Consider the following 21,227-nt stretch of genomic DNA (forward strand, 5'->3'; position numbering starts at 1 on the left):
AGATAAATGCAAAAAAATTATACTCTTGGTCTGAGCCATCCCAAAATTAATGAATTTTCAATAAAATATTGGGACCAAAATTGGGACATGAAAAGCTACCTAGGTGTTGGTGCATTTGATCTGGAAAACGTCACTTGAAATGGTCTTATATACCACTATAAATAAAGACACTGTGTTAAACTTGATGATCCTAGTGGTTTTTCTAATCCAATCATATGGGTTTTTCATGAATCTCCGTCTCATTCCAGGTTTCGTGTGTAACCCATCGTGTCCACTCATGTTACATGCGAAACCTGCCCATTTAACCCATAAAGACCCAAACAGCCACCAGTGACACAAACCATCTACAGATATAAACTGTTTAATCCCTGTTGATCCACTAATCCTATTAATCCATGTAAATAATTGGTGTAAATACAGTTGGTCATCTTTTCATGGTCATCAGATATGACCCATTTGGACATTCAGAGGCTCTGTAGTGAACGTGGAAACACCGTCATCTTCTACAACATTAATTCACTAGTAAACCCATGGAGTTGGATCAATGACAGTGGATGGAGATGCTTGTTTTTATGTTCAGTTAATAATATATTTGACTGAAAAAGTCACTTTTTCTGCTGTTTTTTCTGCTTTTGATATAATAACCCTCAACTTTAATCTGAGCTTTAATAAACATTTTTATGATCAGTGAATTAAATATATGAAAATACCTGATTTATACCAATAAAATACAAAATACAGAGGATAATATAACAAATAAACGGTGATAAATCACTTAAAGGTTAGATATGGAGAAAATTTCATTTGGGAACTGACATAAAAGTAGCACAGGATCTTTATGGGTTAAACACATGTAAATCGCAAGTGATTTTGCAACAGCGGTCCTTTTTGTGAAACACTTTGTCTTGCATAATTAGTTTGATTCCCAAAATGTATCTGTGAGAGAATAGAAGGATATCTGAAAAAATAGTAGCACGTAATTTTTGTGTCCTTTTTACTGTGTTACATGCGGATTTTTGTATAGAAATAATATAAAAATGTGTTTTATCTGAAAAATAGTTTCTCTTTTATCTCAGTAAATATTTATTTTTAAAATAGACCTCCAAACTTGCTTCATAACATTAGTCTACATTAGCCCCTCTGTCCTGTTTTCAGGGACTAGTTTCATAGAAGCACACATATCTTCTTTTTTTCAATCCTACTCTCCATTTGTGTATTTTTAACCTCGTCTCCTGTCATTCTCTTTTCCTCCTTGTTCATTTCCAGTGGACCTGTTGGATCTCAACGTGGCCCAGAACACCTTCGAGCAGCACAAACTAACCAACAACAATCAACTGCTGTCCGTCCCTGACGTCATCAACTGCCTGACGTCCATCTACGACGGCCTGGAGCAGGAGCACAAAGACCTGGTCAACGTGCCCCTCTGCGTTGACATGTGTCTTAACTGGCTGCTCAATGTTTACGACACGTACGTACAACATCTGTTCGAGGATGATCACTTTTTTTTTTTTTCTTTGTGGCTCATTTGTAAAAGATTTGAATGAAACTGTGAACTGGGTTTTCATCAACTGCTGCTTGACTTTTTGGAAATACACCTGATTAATGCAAATGAGAGGTATTATCTTGTTACTGCCTGTGGTTGTTTACGGTGAATCAAACATCTCCAATCAGCTGCGATGAAAGCGACATTTTATCATCGAGCCCGTTTACATGAGCATAAAAATCTGATAACTGGGAGTAATCAGATAATTGCAATAATCAGATCTAACACATTAACATGCACTTCAGAAATGCGATAATCAAAAAACCCTGGTTTCTTTCGGAGTACATACGAACGTAGTGACAGTAGACTTATTGTCTTCAGAATTAGAATACGGTATTAATCCTAGGGGGAAATTATTGGGTGTTACAGTCGTTCCATTCAAGTATAGAAAAAAGTAGCAGAAAGGAAATTATCAACACAACTGAAAAAGAAAAAAATATATATACATATAAAGCTCTAAATATACAGTCATAGAAAAAATTATTAGACCATCAAAAATCATCAAAAACAATGGTTATGCAATCAAGTACTAATTCCTGTGTGACTAAAACAGAAAAGAAAACATGGAATGCCTAAAAGCACTGTTTTTGTCAGCACAATCCCATAGATATTGATGTAAGAACTGAAGTGATTTTGGTTATCAAGAAAACCATGGAAAATGGATAGATATTAGCTCTGAAATTAAACTCTGATGAGCTATTTGTGTTGTCATTATAATTGTCCAAACAAATATGTACCTTTAGTTGTACCAGACATTAAAATGAACAAGAAACTGAAGAAAACAAGGATGGTCACCCATAGGTAGCTGGGGTAGGCTCCAGCACCCCCGCAACTCTCTTGAGGATAAAGCGATTCTGAAGATGAACTAATGTACTAGACCAGGGGTCTCAAACATGCGGCCCGGGGGCCAAATGCAGTCCGCCAACGGTTCCAATCCGGCCCGTGGGATGAATTTGCAAGTGCAAAATTTCCACAGTCAAGGCTGTTGAACTCATTTTAGTTCAAGTTCCACATACAGACCAATATGATCTACAGTAAAATAACAGCATAATAACCTACAAGAAATAATGACTCTACATCTACATGGGGCGCCCATGGCTCAGTTGGTAGAGTGGGTCGTCCAATAACCGAAGGGTTGGCGGTTCGAATCCCGCTCTGTCCTAGTCAGTCCGTTGACTGACTTGACCTTGGGCAAGACACTTCACCCTCCTTGCCTCCAGTGCCACTCACACTGGTGTATGAATGTTTGGTGGTGGTCGGAGGGGTCGGAGGCGCAAAATGGCAGCCACACTTCTGTCAGCCTGCTCCAGGGCAGCTGTGGCTACAGATGTAGTTTACCACCACCAGAGGGAGAATGTGAGCGCGAATGAATAATGGGTCAATAATGTAAAGCACTTTGGGTGTCTAGAAGGGCGCTATATAAATCCAATCCATTATTATTATTATTATTACATTTTCTTCTGGGTTGATGTGAAAAAAATTATATTACACTATGTCTATAAATAATGACAACTTCAAATTTTTGTCTTTATTTTAGTGCAAAAAATAACATTAAATTATGAAAATATTTACATTTACAAACTATCCTCTAACAATAAAATGTGAATAATCTGAACAAATATGAACAACCTGAAATGACTAAAGAAAATTAAGCACAATTTTCACAATTTTCTGCCTGTTACCAAGTGTTTAGTGTCTTTGTAGATCCGATCCAAATTGCACTTGTAGAAATGATGAGTTGAGGCATAATATTGTTAAAATTGCACTTATTTTTCTTAAGAAATTTCAGTTTTTTCAGGTCATTTAAATTTTTTTTGTTTGGATAGTTTATAAAAGTAAGTACCTTCATAATTTAATGGAGGGGTTTTGCACTAAAACAAAGACAAAAATTTAGTTGTCACTATTTATAGGTTATTATGTTATTATTTTACTGGTCCGGCCCACTGGAGATCAAATCAGGCTGAATGTGGCCCTTGAAAGACAATGAGTTTGAAACCCCTGTACTAGACAATATATTATCAATAGGATAATTAAAGAGATATACATAATAAGTGTCCAAACATACTGTTGTATGTGGTTATAATGTGGAGTTAAACCGTTTGACGGCTACAGGCAGGAATGGTTTCCTGTGTGCTTCAGTGGTGCATTTGGGTGGAATCAGTCTCCCACTGAAAAGGCTCCTGTGAATGGAGTTGTCCAATATTGTCTTGCTTTTGGTTAACATCTTCCTCTCTGACACCACCGTCAGATAGTCTTGTGCTCACATTTGACCAAATCACTTCTGTTTTCTACTATTTCTTTTTTCTTGCACATGCACAGATGTAAAAGAACAAAATAAATCAGATTAACGGGTATATATGCATGAAGACGTCAGAATATTGGGTAGAAATCCAGGTGTATTAATCTGATTCTTCAATCAGATTATGTTTATGTGAATAATCTGATAACTCTATAAATCAGATAATTATCGGAGTATTAATATGCATGTAAACAGGCTCAGTATCTAGTATACGTTTGTAAATCCCCCATTTTTATCATCCTATTTTACACATATGTACACTTGCTTGTATTCTACACACTTTCAACATGTTACCTGCACTATCTATTGCCTTAGTTAATATGCAAATGACCACAACACTGGATTTGTTCAGAGCCGACATGCCACTCCAACTGTCCAAATATGCATACTGCCCGTGTTGTATAACCACGCGTGTATTCACTTGCTGTAAATCAACACGCTAATTGGACTAAACATTGTTTGTGGGTGTGCTGAAAAAGCAATTAGAAGCTCATCCTCTAGCTGTCACAGTGACAGTCGAACGCACATACACATACGTTACTGCACATCAGGAATCTTCTTTTTTCCATGTAGGTATTGATTTTCTGTCACTGCATGTTTGCTGTTGCATGGAATTCATGTTATATGAGCCAAACCCACCTGCGAAATTCTATATTTATATCACACAAACACACATTAAAGTGAGTCAGTGTCTGATATATATGTATGTGTGTGTGTGTTTGGTGTGTTTGTGTTTGCGTGGGCTTTTGCAGTGGCCGCAGTGGGAAAATCCGCGTGCTCTCCATGAAGATTGGCTTACTGTCTCTCTCAAAGGGACACCTCGAGGAGAAATACAAATGTAAGTGGCAGCGAGTAGGTAAGATATCAGCTGATGTACACATGCTCTTAAACGCTGCCGTCCCGCCTCCCGCACAGCTCGGACTGTACTGAGCCAAAGCCATGCCGCTGTAATCCCAGCAGTATTAATCAAACTCACAGAGAAAGACTGAGAGGGAGAGAGGAGGGGGGGGGGGGGGGGGTGAGCCAGAGAACGGGAAGTCTAATTGGATGAGAGACCTCCTACGCATTCCCCCCTGTTCTTTATTTAATTTTCTATTCTGATTTATTTGGGAGGATTAGAGAGTGTGAATATAAGCTTGCTGCACAGGGAGGAAACTATCATTTTGGCGTCAAGCTCTTTGTTTCTGCTGCTTTATCGCTCTCTGTCTATCTTCCTCCGCTGTCACCGCTCTCAGTATTGTTCATCCATCTAACAGTGCCACTTTGTCTTTCATCCTCTCCTGCTAACTTACATCCTCCCTCCCTCCTTCTCCTTCTCCTCCTGCTCCCCTTCTTCCTCCTTTCCTCTCGCCATGGCATGGACTCTATCCCTGAGCCTATTCGTTCCACTGGCAGTTTCTATTAGCCCGAGAAGGCTATCAAGCACGCCTGATTGCATGCTTCCCACTCTACTCCTTTAGAGTCTCATTGGCTGTCAGCCCTATACATATAGCTACACAAGCAACACACACCGACACACACTCACCTTGACAGCCATATTGCCATTCAACACCAGGGATGGGAACTGACAAGAATTTAGCTATTCCGGTTCCATTATCGACGTCACTTATCGATTGTCATTGGGTTAACAGGTTTGTTTGCATTGACTCTTTAATGTCAAATGTGCTCGAGCATTTTGCATTCGAGTCAAACAGACCTCATAAATGGTTCTAAAGGGGTAATTAAAGGAGGGTGAGATCTACTGACTGCAGCCTCGGAGCCTCGTCATCATCTAAATGTTATTATAGGACATGGAGATTATTCATGAACAATAGTGAAAGCAGGTTGACTCAGTGAAATGGTGCTAACATTAAAGGTGGGATGCGAGATGTTTTCCTGGCGCATTTTTTACTATATTGCTTAAAATCCCCTTCACACTCCGATTACAACCAATTAATTAAATGCTCAAACACAAAAATAAAAAAATGTAGTCACCTGTGGAACGGACAGGACTGAAAAAAAACACCATCTAAAGGTTTTTAGCACCCAATCGAAATGATGGAACAGTGATATGTCTATCAAACTCAACTGCCATTTGTCCCCCCCACCCCCTCTGCACGTACTCCTCTTTGTTTCTAAGATCTCCTACCCCACCTTTAACAGTATCAATGGATCCTGGAGGAGTTGAATATTAGAGGCTGCAACACAGGACACCTTGTTTGTGCCAGAGTCCCCGCCCCTTTGCTAAGCAACCAATCAAAGATGTTACATTTGAGCGCTGTGACTGCTGCTAATGGCCCCAGTGTCGTCTTTACTGGTGAAATACAACCATAGTTGAGAGGCTTCTGAACCAAAACACGGAAATGACATGATGACACATTTGACTTGATGACATTGCGGAATCGAAGTGGAGTTGTTAAGCAAGTAGACTAACATATTCTAAGGAATTAAGATACTGGGAACCGGTTCTCAACCCCCAACATCATGCCAGGTGTGTGTGCTTTAGATTAGATTAGATTAGATTAGATTAGATTAGGTCAAATTAGGTTTGATTAGATTAGGTTAAATCAGGTTAGATTAAATTAGGTTAAATTAGATTAGATTGGATTAGATTAGGTTAGGTTAAATTAGGTTAGGTTAGATCAGGTTAAATTATATTAGATTAGACTGGATTAGATTATATTAGGTTAAATTAGATTAGATTAGGTTAAATTAGGTTAGATTAGATTAGATTAGATAAAATAGAACTTTATTGATCCTTTGGGCAAAGCCCTCAGGAACCCAACAGTAGTACAACACCAGATATAAACACAAGAAATACTGCAAAAAAAAAAAATAGCAAAACAGTTACTCAAAACTTAAGAGAAAAAGAATTTTGAAAAAATACATGCAATTGCACATTGGAAAGTACTAGTAGAAACAACAAGTAGAAAGGTAATAATAATAATAATAATAATATAGTTAATAGTAATGTATGTGTGTTTATAATGTATGTATGTATAGTTTAATGATCACAGGATAAAAGTTATATTAAGGTAATAACAGTAATAGTTATAATGATATATTACACTACAACTACTACTACTACTACTACTACTAATAATAATAATAATAATAATAAGCAGCAGCGGTAAGAAAACTAAATTACCGTCACCAAAACCCCCAACCACTGCAGACTGTGAACATACATGGTTGTTGTGTCGGCCTGTTCTACTCCCATACATAACAGGAGCTGGCAGTAGGGCCAGGCCTCACCCTGAGATCAAAGCCAACTGTAAGCAGAGCAGAAAGACCTGTCATGGCCGTGGTTTCCCCCTCTCCCTCCTCTCTGTCTCCGGATTACCCTCGCTGCTCTTTTTTCACTCAGTTTGTGCATGAGCTCCGGAGACACTTATAACTTCATCAAAAATACATCAGCGTCCCCATCCAAGCCCGCTTGTCACCGGGCAGGCATCCACATCCAGCATCGCTCTGTCGATCTGTGGGAGAGAGCGGCTGAGGGTTAACAGCAGGGATGGAGAGATTAAAGTAGAAAGAGCTCGACGCCAAAGTAGAAGTAAGACAGAAAGACATGAAGAATGCATTTTCCCTGTTTGCTTTGCGTCCCTGCCCACTAACACTTTCCCTCCCACTCTGCGCTATATCATCACTCTCTCCCATTCCGCATCTATTTTTAAATAACGTCTTTTGTGTAAAATACCACCCATATGCTCTGCCTCCTCCGCTCACTCCCCTTTTTCTCTCTCATCTATTTCTCTGCTTTCCACCTCCCTCTCACCACCACCGCCTCTCCCTCCTCCCAGACCTCTTCAGCCAGGTGGCGTCGGCGGGTGACACGTGCGACCAGAGGCAGCTGGGTCTGCTGCTTCACGAAGCCATCCAGATCCCGAGGCAGCTGGGGGAGGTGGCGGCTTTCGGAGGCTCCAACATCGAACCCAGTGTCCGAAGCTGCTTCCAACATGTACGTCCACGCACAAACACACACCAACATACGTCAGTGTGTCGCATATACAGGGTGTCAGGCCTTAATTATCCTAGAAACTGCTCATTAATCCATAAATTCCCCAGGCGCTATAAATGATATTGCTATATTTGCTCTGGAAATATTTGCAAAGAATTCATTAAAGGGTGGAGGGGTTCAGGTAGGAGCTTTAGCAACTTGAACATCAGTAGGAAAATGGAAGTGTAACATTAGCTGCATTAAAACATGAGTAAATTGGTTCAACACAATAACTATGAGGCCCTTGTTGTGAATGTAGGGTCTGAAATTTAACCAAAGACACCTTGAAAAATATCTTTAAAAATCATACATTTAGCGTTATCCAACCTGTAGAGACTTTGTTTCTGTATTTAGCATATTTTTTGTGCATTTTTCTGGGTATTATAGTGCATTTTTGTGTATTTTATGTTTATTTTCATATATTTGTGTGTATTTTAGTATTATTTATTGTATTATAGTATATTTTTTCAGAGTATTTTAATGTATTTCTTGCGCATGTAGCTCTAAAATTACTCCAACAATCATTAAAGGGTGGAGGGGTTCAGGTAGGAGCTTTAGCAGCTTGAACATCAGTAGGAAAATGGAAGTGTAACATCAGCTGCATTAAAACATGAGTAGATTGGTTCAACACAATAACTATGAGGCCCCTTTGTACTGTTATTGTTTTGAATGTAGGGTCTGAAATTTAACCAAAGACACCTTGAAAAATATCTTTAAAAATCATACATTTAGCGTTATCCAACCTGTAGAGACTTTGTTTCCGTATTTAGCATATTTTTTGTGCATTTTTCTGGGTATTATAGTGCATTTTTGTGTATTTTATGTTTATTTTCATATATTTGTGTGTATTTTAGTATTATTTATTGTATTATAGTATATTTTTTCAGAGTATTTTAATGTATTTCTTGCGCATGTAGCTCTAAAATTACTCCAACAATCATTAAAGGGTGGAGGGGTTCAGGTAGGAGCTTTAGCAGCTTGAACATCAGTACGAAAATGGAACTATAATGTTAGCTGCATTGAAACATGGGTAAATTGGCTCAACACAATAACTATGAGACCCATTGTGCTGTTATTGTTGTGAATGTAGGGTCTGAAAAATATCTTTAAAAATCATACATTCAGCTTAATCCAACCTGCAGAGATTCTTTTTTTGTATTTAGCAGGTTTTTGGTGCATTTGACTGTATTTTTCTGTGTATCGCAGTGTATTTTCATGTTTATTTTCATATATTTTCGTGTATTTTAGTATCATTTAGTGCATTGTAGTATATTTTTGTGTCTTTTAATACATTTACTGTGTTTTTTAGAGTATTTTAATGTATTTTTTGTGCATGTTGGTCTATAATAACTCCAACAGACATTCATTGGTGAGGGGGTTTGGGTATGAGCTTTAGCAGCTCGAACATCTGTTGTAAAAACATTAGTCATGTAACCTTAGCTGCATTGAAACATGGGTGAATTGGTTTAACACAATAACTATGAGACCCATTGTACTGTTATTGTTGTGAATTTAACCAAAGACACCTTGAAAAATATCTTAAAAAGTCATACATTCAGCTTAACCCAACCTGCAGAGACCCTATCTGTGCATTTAGCATGTTTTTGGTGCGTTTTAGTGTATTTTTTGTGTATTGTAGTGCATTTTAGTGTAATTAATGTTTATTTTTCATATGTTTATGTGTATTTAAGTGTGTTTTTAGCCTCATTTACTGTATTGTAGCATATTTCTATGTCTCTTTATACATTTACTGTGTTTTTTTTTTAGAGTATTTTAATGTATTTTTTGCATGTGGTCTGTAATAATTCCAACAATCAATCATCGGAGGAGGGGTTCAGGCATGAGCTTTAGCAGCCTTAATGTCAGTAGCAGAAACATTAGTCATGGAGAAATGGAAATGTAACATTAGCTGGATTGAAACATAGTAGACCTGTTCAACACATCAACTATGAGACTTGTACTGTTATTTATGTGAATATAGAATCTGAAATTTGACCAAAGACGCCTTGAAAAATATTGTACATAGTCATAGTCTTTTTTTGTTTTGTTATTTTAGTGCATTTTAGTGTATTTTTTTGTATATTGAAGTGCATTTTACTGTGTTTATGTATTTTATGTTTATTATAGTGTATTTTAGCATATTTTATTGAATTTTTGTGCGTTTTGTGGCGTTTTTTTAGTGTATTTTAGTGTATTTTTTGGGCAATAATCATTCATAGGTGGAGGGGTTCAGGTGTTAGCTTTAGCTGCTTGAACATCGGTAGCAGAAACATTACGCATGGAGAAATAGAAATATAATTTTAGCTGCATTTAATTGGTTCAAGCCAATAAGCATGAGTCCCTTTGTACTGAACAGAACTATCAGGTCTGTTCTGTTATTTATCTGATTGTAGGGTCTGAAATTTGACCAAAAACGCCTTGAAAAATATTGTACGTAGTCAGAAAGTCTTTTTTATGGTTGTATTTTCGTTTATTTTTTGTTTATTGAACTGCATTTTGCTGTGTTTTTGTGTATTTGATGTTTATTATAGTATATTTTAGTGTAGTTTTGCATATTTTGTTGTGTTGTAGCATATCTTTGTGCATTTTTTGGTGTTTTTTAGTGTATTTCAGTGTATTTTTTGTGCATCGGTAAGAACTCTAATAACCATTCATAGGTGGAAGGGTTCAGGTGTTAGCTGTAGCTGCTTGAACATCAGTAGCAGAAACATTACTCATAGAGAAACAGAAATATAACTTTAGCTGCATTTAGCTGGTTCAAGCCAATAAGTATGAGTCCCTTTATGCTGAACAGAACTATCAGGTCCTGTTCTGTTATTTATGTGAATGTAGGGTCTGAAATTTGACCAAAGACGCCTTGAAAAATATTGTACGTAGTCAGAAAGTCTTTTTTTGTTGTTGTATTTTCGTGTATTTTTTGTTTATTGAACCGCATTTTGCTGTGTTTTTGTGTATTTTATGTTTATTATAGTATATTTTAGTGTAGTTTTGCATATTTTGTTGTGTTGCAGCATATTTTTGTGCATTTTTTTAGTGTATTTCAGTGTATTTTTTGTGCATCGGTAATAACTCCAATAATCATTCATAGGTGCATGAGTCCAGGTATTAGCTTTAGCTGCTTGAACATCAGTAGCAGAAACATTAGTCATGGAGAAATGGAAATATAAGTCCCTTCTGTCATTTATTATTTATGTGAATGTCAGGTCTGAAATTTGACCAAAGATGTCTTGAAAAGTATCTTACAAATTCATAAATTCAGCTTCATCAAACCAGATACCCTGAGGTTTCCAGAGATAATAGAATTAAGAATTTATTATGGTATTTAACAGAATATTACATACATTTTCATCATTATGAAACCTTTTTTCAGTATAAACAGGCTCCTACTTTTTATGAAGACTCCACCACTAGCAGGGATTTTGTTCTGGTGGGATGCAGATGCTAAACATAGATTAGAATCATATCAACTACTAAAAGATAGGAATGTTTCGGCATTCCCATAGTGATCAGTTATTCACACTGTTCTGAGCACCTAACCTATCCTGCAGTTGTTTATTGCTGTCAGGGTCACGGACATTTTGTGTCTGTCGCCAGCAATATGAATGACAACCATCTGTTGTAGTTAGAGAACTGTAAATTATAACTGATTTTGTACAGAGCCAGAACATGTGTGTTTTATGGGCTCCAGACTGTGGCATGAATCAGCAGTAATCTGATTAAGTTTTGAAAAATGTGACCATTACATGCTGAGATAATATAAATTCTCACCCTTAATCCTCTTTTTTTTTATTTGTTGCCACTGAATATTCATCTACACGTTAGTCCGAGTAATTGGTGAAAGTCGTTTGTTTATGTCACGGGTGTCAAACATACGGCTCGCGGGCCAAAACTGGGCCGCCAAAGGGTCAAAACCGGCCCCTTGGATTTATTTGTTTATTTATTTACAACATGCAAAAAACAAAATAATGTTTAAATGAACATAATCTGTCTTGAAGTACAAACAAGTCTAAATTTGCACGGTCAAAAAGGAGTAGGAAGAAGTATAAGGATAAGGATAAATTTGAAATGCGAAAATTACACTGAAGATATTAACCCTATAACGCCGAACGTATCATATTTGATACATGAGTTTTGAAGCCCTCTACATGATCAGTATATTTTTTTTCTTGAAAAACCTGACGTAAACAATTAGATACATGCAATACATGGATAATCCACCGGGGGGAGGAATTCGCTCACCAGAGTGCTTTCCAGTGACACTACAAGACTGTCATTAATGAGGAAGGAAGTAGAACTTTGCCAGTTTTGAAAATGAATCACCAATTTGTTAGACATGTTTGTGTTATATTATGTTTTTGTTTGTTCAAAAATAATATTTGACCATTGAGACCCGATGCATCAAATATGATACAAAATTGAAATTCATATATGGAAATTGATATTTGGAAAAAAAAAAAAAATTTTGGTTGTTCAGAAGGACCAATAAATGCTCCAGTTTCAAAGAACTGAAATTTTCTGTTAATGATTTAATGGTTCAGGCTTTATAGGGTTAATCATTTTAGTTCAGGAACCACATTCGGCCCAATTCAATCTCAAGTGGGTCAGTCATTAAAATACTATCATAATAATCTACAGATAATGTCAACTCCAAATGTTTCTCTTTGTTTAGTGTAAAAAAAAAAAGTAAAATTACTTGAAAATGTTTACATTTACGTAGTATCCTTTCACAAAAAAATTGAGTAACCTGAACAAATATCAATAATCTGAAATGTTTTAGAGATTTAGGTTAAATTTTACTAATATTCTGCCTGTTATTAAATAGATCCACTGTGATCTGTAAGTTGTAATGTATACAGGGTTTCTGCAGGTCATTAAAAAGCATTAAATTCTATAATTCTATGTCCAGAGACATTAAAAAATTAAATACACTTGATGGAAGAAAAAGCATTGTTATTCACAATTTATTTTGATTATATAAACATTTAATAATTTTGATCAGAAGTAGTGTGATGATTGACAGGCCGAAGCCACAACACCAGATGCATGGGAATATTAGCAAATGTCGGAAAAATAGGAAAATGCGAGTTTCAGCAGAAGTGATTGGAGGAGGAACTATTCAGAACCTGGTTAAAGCCTGTTGATGGTAAACTGTCATGAAACTATATAAAACTGTATCTGCAGTTGGACGTGGGCATTACATTTGTTGAAAGTGGCATTAGAAAGAGCATTAAAAAGCATTAGATTAGATTTGCTCATACCTGCAGAAACCCTGGTATATATATTAATGAGAAGATGAGGCATATTTTTGTTAATTTACACTATTTTTTCATAATATATTTGGGTGCTTCTATGAAACCGGTCCTAAAAACAGGACATAGGGGCTAAAAATTCAAACCAGATGTAGGCAAATGTTATGAAACAAGTTTGGAAGCACTTTGGGTCTATTTTGAAAACAATTATTTACTAAGATAGAAGAGGAACTATTTTTCAGATATAACACATTTTTTTTTTATAATTTTTTTATACAAAAATCCACGTGTGACACAGTAAAAAGGACACGAAAATTATACGCTATTATTTTTTCGAATATCTTTTTGTTCTCTCAGATACATTTTAGGAATTGAAGTAAATAAGTGTTTCACAAAAATGACCACTGTTGCAAAATCACTCACAATCTATGTGTTTGAAAGGGCAGGTTCTGTGTGTAACACAAGTGGACGCAATTGGTTCCACGCGAAACCTGGAATGAGACTGCAGATTCATGAAAAACCTGCATGTCTGGATTAGAAAAACCACTAGGATCATCAAATTTAGTACAATGTCTTTATTTATAGCGGTATATAAGACCATTTACAGCCATGGTTTCCAGATCAAATGCACTGACACCAAGGTAGCTTTTCATGTCCCAATTTTGGTCCTATTTTTGGCCCCAGTATTTTATTAAAAATTCATTAATTTTGGGATGCCTCAGAGCAAATTAAATTTTTTTTGCATTTATCTGAGGTCATCATTAGGTGCATCCTGGAGGGAAATATGTCTAAATTTCTCTGTTATTATTGGGTCTAAAAAGCTGGAAAGGTGCCAAAATATTCCCAGTTTCATCGAAGCACCCATTTCAGTTTGTGCATAGTTCATATTGTCCACATGTTTTAAAAGGATAATATGTAGATGTAAACATTTTCATTATTTAATTTTACTTTTTTCACTCTAAAACATAGAGAAACATTCGGAATTGACATTATTTATATATTATTATGTTATTATTTGACTGGTCCGGCCCTCTTCAGATTGTATTGGGCTGAATGTGGCCTCTGAACTAGAATTAGTTTGACAGCCCTGGTTTATGTGGATTCAGTAAAAGTATTTGGTTGTAATTAGCATTGGAAGAGCTTCTGTTTTGATTGATGCATCTCCCCTGAATTCAGCTGGCATTACCCACCTTCATCTCGCGCACATATCTCATCCACCTCAAAGATGCCTCTCTCAATCCTCTTAAAGTGCCTCAGTATTTAAGCTCTGCTGACCAACCATGAAGCCTCAAATGGCCTCCGGTCTTCTGCTGGCTGTCCTCTAGTGTTTTACTGCAGCCAGCTAGCCACTTTTCCAGGTTTATCTCTGGATGTTACTGGCATTTAATGATGTCTTCATCCCCCGGGATCACTGTTTCATTTTTCTCCCTTACTCCCCTGGCCCTAGCTTCAGTACCCATAAATGTGAGCCCAACATTAAAATTAGAAAGCTATAAATTTCACTGATTTCCTGCGCTGCAACTCCAAAAATATCAGAGTGCAGGAGTTTGGAACTGTCTATGTCTATTCCTTCTCGAAATAATACAAAATCAAGGCAGAAAATGGTTGTCATACTCCTGTGATAACATATTAACCCTGTCATGCATAAATTACACTGGTCAACAACAAATTTATTGTTTAAGTTTTTTGAGCTGATTTAGGATAATTTTGGTGTGCTGAATCCAAAAATCACATTAATTTTGCTCAGTCAGGTCAACTTTCTGAACTATGCTGCATATTGGCTTTTTAACATTTTTGCTTACATTTATGGGCATTTTCAAATCATATGATACAAAATTCTTTCATATTTCTTGCAATAAACGAGTTCTGAAGATTTTACTTTTGCCAATTTATGATTAATGTTTTTTTTAATATTACAGGTGAATGAAATGGCTTCGACTAGAAGATCTTGCAAAAATAAGCCTGACGTATTCTGCTACAGTTTGTAATACTTAATAAATACATCCTGTTAGAAAATGATTTTTTTTCTCTTAAAACCTATTTTGGGTGAGAACTATATTAAAAAATCAACTGATAAAATCACAAAAATGTCATCAATTTTGTGAGAAGATCAAATTTTTCCAAATCAAATTAGCAAAAAAACCTGACCTGATTGAGAAAAACAGATGTCATTTTTTGATTTAGCGGTGCAAAATGGTCCTAATTCAGTTGAAAAAACCTAGACAACTTGCAAAAAACATTTTTTTTGTAACCCAGTGTGATGAGAACCTTAGTCAAGATATTTTTCCCTTAGTGTTTTTATTCCACTTAAGACATGAAAAAAACAATGCAATCAAGTTTTGTTTTTGTTGTTGTTTTTTTAAAGGAATTACAAAAATGTCCACTTAGCCGGACACCATGCATTTAATTTTTGAAGCACAGAAACATGGATTTAAAACCACAGAAAGTGATATGGAAAATATTTTTAATGGTGCTAATCAGATGTTTTCCCACATTAACATACTCTAATGCTAGTTAGTATTCACTTTACTTAATGATATGCAAAACAAAAATCTGTGTTGTTTGTTGAGTTACACTAAAACATGTCAGATCAGGTTTATCAAGAACAGCATAGTTACAGTAACAGTATGACTTATTTTTTATGTCTTTTTTTTTAATCTATTCTTGTATTTTAGCCTATCATTTAGTTTTTTTATTTTTCTATACAACACTGTTTTTAATTGTACAGCTGTTTTATGTCTTTAATCTGTTCTTTTATTTTATTCTTCTATTTTTGTTTTTCTCCTGTAAGTCGCTTTGGGAAAAAAGCATCTGCCAAATGCATAAATAAAAAAATGTAGCCAAATAATTCCAGATAACTGACGTTGCTTTTCTTTTTGGCGCCAAGTCTTCGTTTACGGTGATTTTCTCTGGTTCGTTGCTCATTTTTCAATGTTATTTACCAGCGACTCACTCCAAACTGATTAAGAACGATTGTGATTGGTGGATCGCTGACGTGTAATGTGTGTCACATACCCTTGAAATTAGATGAGAACATGTTGAGTTCAGCTCTCTAAGAGTTAAACTGACACTGTTTTTTACTGTGTAGTATTATACACACCAAGGTTATTATCGTTAACGAAAACTAACAAAATGACGAAAACTAGAATTGAAAAAAAAAAGTTTAACTATAATAAATAAAAACTATAATTCAAAGAAAAAATGATAACTAACTGAAACTGTATTGCGCGCTTACACAACTAACTAAAACGTATAAAAATTATAGATAAAATTCCCTTCTTTTTTGTCTTTGTCAATGTCGGATTGATATGAAATCGATTTATTTCGCTGGAGCAATTTTAGCTAGCGGCACCAAAGGACACTTCACGGTCCGTCACTTCTCGTCACTTGTTGTTTAGAGTCAGAGACTAAAGTTGGGAGAAAGCAACAGAGACCTGTTTGGGATTTATTTGAATATGACGGCGAGGAAGGTAAAAGATATGAAAAAACTTAAACTAATACTAAAACTAAACTAAAACTAAGCATTTAGAAAGAAACAAAAACTAATAAAAATTAGCAAACCTGCTGTAAAAACTAATTAAAGCTAACTGAATTAGGGGGGAAAAAAGTTAAAACTAAATAAAACTAAACTATAATGAAAAATCTCAAACTATTATAACCTTGATACACACACACACACACACACACAAATTGCTGAAACCAGCCTCAGTCCAGTTGCTCATTACACTAGTCAACAACAAATTTATTGTTTATTTATTTATTTCCATTGGACATCTGCACAAAACTTTACTGATACTTACTAAATGTCGAAAAAACAGAAGTGCGCAATGTCGGTTTTTCCATGAAATCACAAATGCGATGATTTGTTTATTTATTATTGCGAGATGACATGAGAAGTCATTCCATAAACATGGCGACGAACATAAATATCATGTTGATTTACAGATATATTCATTATTACACTGGTCAACAACAAATTTATTGTTTAAGTTTTTTGAGCTGATTTAGGATCATTTTGGTGTGCTGAATCCAAAAATCGCATTAATTTTGCTCAATCAGGTCAACTTTCTGAACTATGCTACGTATTGGCTTTTTAACATTTTTGCTTACATTTATGGGCATTTTCACATCAGATGATACAAAATTCTTTCATATTTCGTGCAATAAACAAGTTCTGAAGATTTTACTTTTGCCAGTTTACGATTAATGGTTTTTTTAATATTACAGGTGAATGAAATGGCTTCGACTAGAAAATCTTGCAAAAATAAGCCTGACGTATTCTGCCACATCTGCGGTGAATACACCATTGTACCTAACAGGAATCCTGTTAGAAAATGATTTTTTTTCTCTTAAAACCTATTTTGGGTGAGAACTATATAAAAAAAAATCAACTGATAAAGTCACAAAAATGTAATCAATTTTGTAAGAAGATCAAATTTTTCCAAATCAAATTAGCAAAAAACCCTGACCTGATTGAGAAAAACAGATGTCATTTTTGGATTTAGCGGTGCAAAATGGTCCTAATTCAGTTGAAAAAACCTAGACAACTTGCAAAAAACATTTTTTTGTAACCCAGTGTTAATTATTCAGTCATGACCGGTTTGGTTGTGGAAACTTGGCTGGCACTCATGCACATACACATGCAACTACTTTCTCATTTACACACTCACATACTGAACAAAGTCATGTGACCCTGTGTGTGTGTGTGTGTGTGTGTGTGTGTGTGTGTGTGTGTGTGCGTGCGTGCGTGTGCGTATGTGTGTCAGTGCGCCCTGCCAGTGACAGTGCAGTCATCCAGTCCATTTGGTTTAATAGGTCTGTGATGAATGAGTTGCGCCGCCATAAATACGACCTATTTCACTGTTCCTTTGTCACTCTCCTTCATTTACCCATCCATCCTTCTATCCGGTGAGCCTCTCAGCCATCTCTGCCTCACAGTAATTAATCTGTAAGTGCTATAATTCTGTCGTTAGATGACTAAGAGGAGGGACGGGGGGGGGGGGGTGGCAAAGATGGGACTCATGTATAGGAAAGGAGAGACTTGAGAGGTGCTTGGATTGTTCAGAGGGAAGGTCAGATGGAAGTTTGAAGGGTTTAAAGATGATTTTAGACGTCATCATGATCTCAGCTGTACTTGGCAGCGTTGGCACTTTTTCATCAAAAATCCCAAGAGTTGTTCAATCATTTCAATCATAAAAAAAAAAAAAAAAAAATCACATTTAGTCATTCTTCTGTGGCTTTCAGAAATGGACAGCCGTTTAAGTAATTTTTGACAAATCCCATCATTATCTTGTCTTTTCTATAATTTATTTGTCCAGGTGACTCACAGAGAAAATAGGCCTGAATTTGTCATTTACAGACTTTACTTTAGTGCATAAAACTCTTTCATGCACCGAACTTTTCAGTATCCAGCTATAATGTCAGACATGTGACATTTCTAAATACCACATATCAGTGTGGGAGGGGTCGTCTCAAGAAGTTACTGCCAATTTCAAATGCAAATCGACAGCCCCTGATTTAATTTTAAAGGAACATGAGATTCTGTTGTATTTGGTTTCTTTGCATAAATTTATTTTGAGAAGGATATGCTAATAAAATTGAGTGACTCTATCGTCTTCAACCCAATAAGCCTTGGGAAGGGATCAGCAACACACGCACACACAAGCACACACACACGCACACATACTCTTGATTAGTCCATCTTTTTATTTCAAATATATTCTGCCCTTTGCTGCATTTGCTGCCCTTTTTGTGGTTCAGGGATGATGGAAAGGTCGTCTTTGATTTGTTTAGCACTAACAGCCACCGTGGCAAATCTTTTCACCCACAGTTCGTTTATCCAATCAACTCATCACGGGCAAACATTGAGCAAACATTACTGAAATATTTTTTTGGGAATACTTAAGCGGCAGTTCACAAACACCTCAGCTGAATGAACGCAGTGTCTGTTTTTCCTAATTCCAGTCACTTCATTTCAACATGAATATTCAGTTAGACCAGCTACTTAGTTTTGTTTATATGGAATTTATCATTGAATATTGATGGAGAGATGTTTTAATATCAACTTTTATTTATCTGAACACATTTTCAGGGGGTTGGAAGTTAATATGCAGTTTTTTAATATTGGTGAGATTACCTTTATTTTATTTTATTAATTATTTTTTATTTCGAATGTCAAAAAAAGCAAGGAAAAAGTGTCAAATAAAAAAAAAAAAGTCAAATAAATTCTAAACAATCCTGCACAAAACGGAAAAAATATTATATATGTCAAAAATAAACCTTTAAATTGTGAAATTTAAAGGAAACATTTGGGATATCCTTCCTATCTAGTTGTATACATCAGGTTTTTCAAGGAAAAAAAATATCACACTGATCATGATTTGTTACGTTTGCGGTTTATTATGTTTGTGGGGTTAACACAATCTTTCCATGTTCATTTCAGAGCCTCTGAAGGTCCAAAATGTTTTATATCTGATGATAATGAAACAGTCTTTTACCTGAATTATTTCAGTTTATTTATAGGATTAATGGTTTTTGAATTGCTTAACATTTATATCAGCAGATGGTTTTGGTTGCTGGCGGCTGTTAAGCTTTTTGAGGGTCACATCGTATTATTACCATTATGCAGATATACTTATCATTCCACTGCACAAAGATCCATTATTGCATCATCAGAACCAATGAATAGGGTTCAGTGAACTAACAGAAGGAATATGTAGTGAAATGTACTTTTCAGAATTGTGAAAACCTTGAATGCTATTATCCAAAGTGTATATAGACCTGAGTTCAACTACATTGGCTGCTCTGTGTGATGGTCCTTGGTTTTAAAAGAGACTAATTTTTAAGATAGCTGATAAAGTTGGTGAAGTTTTCTTCAAAAACTATATTTTCAGATGAAAAGATTAGATTTTCAGGTGTTCATTGATCTTAGAGAAGCGCAGAAAAACAAATCCAAGGGAGCTAACCCTATATAACGCCAAATGTATCATATTTGACACATGAGTTTTGAAGCCCTCTACATGATCAGTGTGATATTTTTTGTCCTGAAAAACATAATGTATACAATTAAATACATGCAATACACAGATAATCCACCAGGGGGGAGGAATTTATTCACCAGAGGCTTTTTCAGTAGTTGCTTTTCCTTTGGACATATGCGCAAATCTTTACCGATATTTACTAAATGATGAAAAAACAGAAGTGTGTAATGTCAGTTTTTCCATTAAATCACAAATGCGATGATTTGTTTATTTATTATCGCAAGATGATACAAGAAGTCATTCCATAAACATGACGACGAACATAAATATCTGTTGTTTTGAATCTAGAATGCTCGTTACCCCTCTATTCCACACTAAATTAAAAAAAAAAAAAAAAAAAAGATTCGGTGTCCATGCATACCGCTGCTTGTTGTAACATCCATCAACATCTGTTTTTTTGTTCATGTCATTCTAGTTGCGCAAAATGTCTTTCCATTGCGGTTTTGTAAATTTTGCTACACCCGAAAAAAACATCTCTTACAAGCGCAAAAATTTTCTTTGAAAGACAAGAGTTTTGGCGAAATTGTCATTTTTCCAATGGGCAAATTTTTAAGCACAAGTTATATTCGTGCAATTTGAGGGTCAATGGAAAAGCGATTAATGACACTACAAGATTGTCATTAATAAGGAAGGAGGTAGAACTTGACCAATTTTGAAAAGGAATTACCAATTCGTTAGACATGTTTGTGTTATATTATGTTTTTGTTTGTTCAAAAATAATATTTGAGCATTGAGACCCGATGTATCAAATATGATACAAAATTGAACGTCATACGTGGAAATTGATATTTGAAACTGACATTTTGACTTTTTTTTTTTTTTGGTTGTTAGGCTCCAGTTTCAAAGAACTGGAATTTTCCGTCAGTTATTTAACAGTTCAGGCCTTACAGGGTTAATATTCTGCAAAAGCCAGAGCAGAAAAGTCCTAAATACATACAGATACACAGCCAAAAGTTTAGAACAGCAGTAAAAGTCGGTGTTGGGAACGCTCTTCACAGCTATTTACACACAGCATTCGGGCTGTTAGCTAACTGCACGGCTATGAGCGTGTAGGACAAGGACAGAGCGGATGTTAAAATCAATCACTGTTTATTGTTAGATATTTTCAACCAATAAA

The 21,227-nt window shown here is 35.7% G+C and overlaps 1 protein-coding gene across 6 annotated transcripts in view; it reads left to right on the forward strand.

Moving 5' to 3' along the window:
* utrn (utrophin) overlaps positions 1 to 21,227 on the forward strand; it is a 397,580-nt gene that overhangs the window by 296,155 nt on the left and 80,198 nt on the right. For all 6 annotated transcript variants that reach the window (XM_030127978.1, XM_030127982.1, XM_030127981.1 and 3 more), the window contains 3 exons: positions 1,267 to 1,468; positions 4,595 to 4,680; positions 7,625 to 7,782. In XM_030127978.1, the coding sequence (XP_029983838.1) occupies positions 1,267 to 1,468; positions 4,595 to 4,680; positions 7,625 to 7,782 (446 nt within the window). The remainder of the gene's footprint in view (positions 1 to 1,266; positions 1,469 to 4,594; positions 4,681 to 7,624; positions 7,783 to 21,227) is intronic.

This window comes from Sphaeramia orbicularis, chromosome 24, assembly GCF_902148855.1.
Source record: "Sphaeramia orbicularis chromosome 24, fSphaOr1.1, whole genome shotgun sequence".
Lineage (NCBI taxonomy): Eukaryota > Metazoa > Chordata > Actinopteri > Kurtiformes > Apogonidae > Sphaeramia > Sphaeramia orbicularis.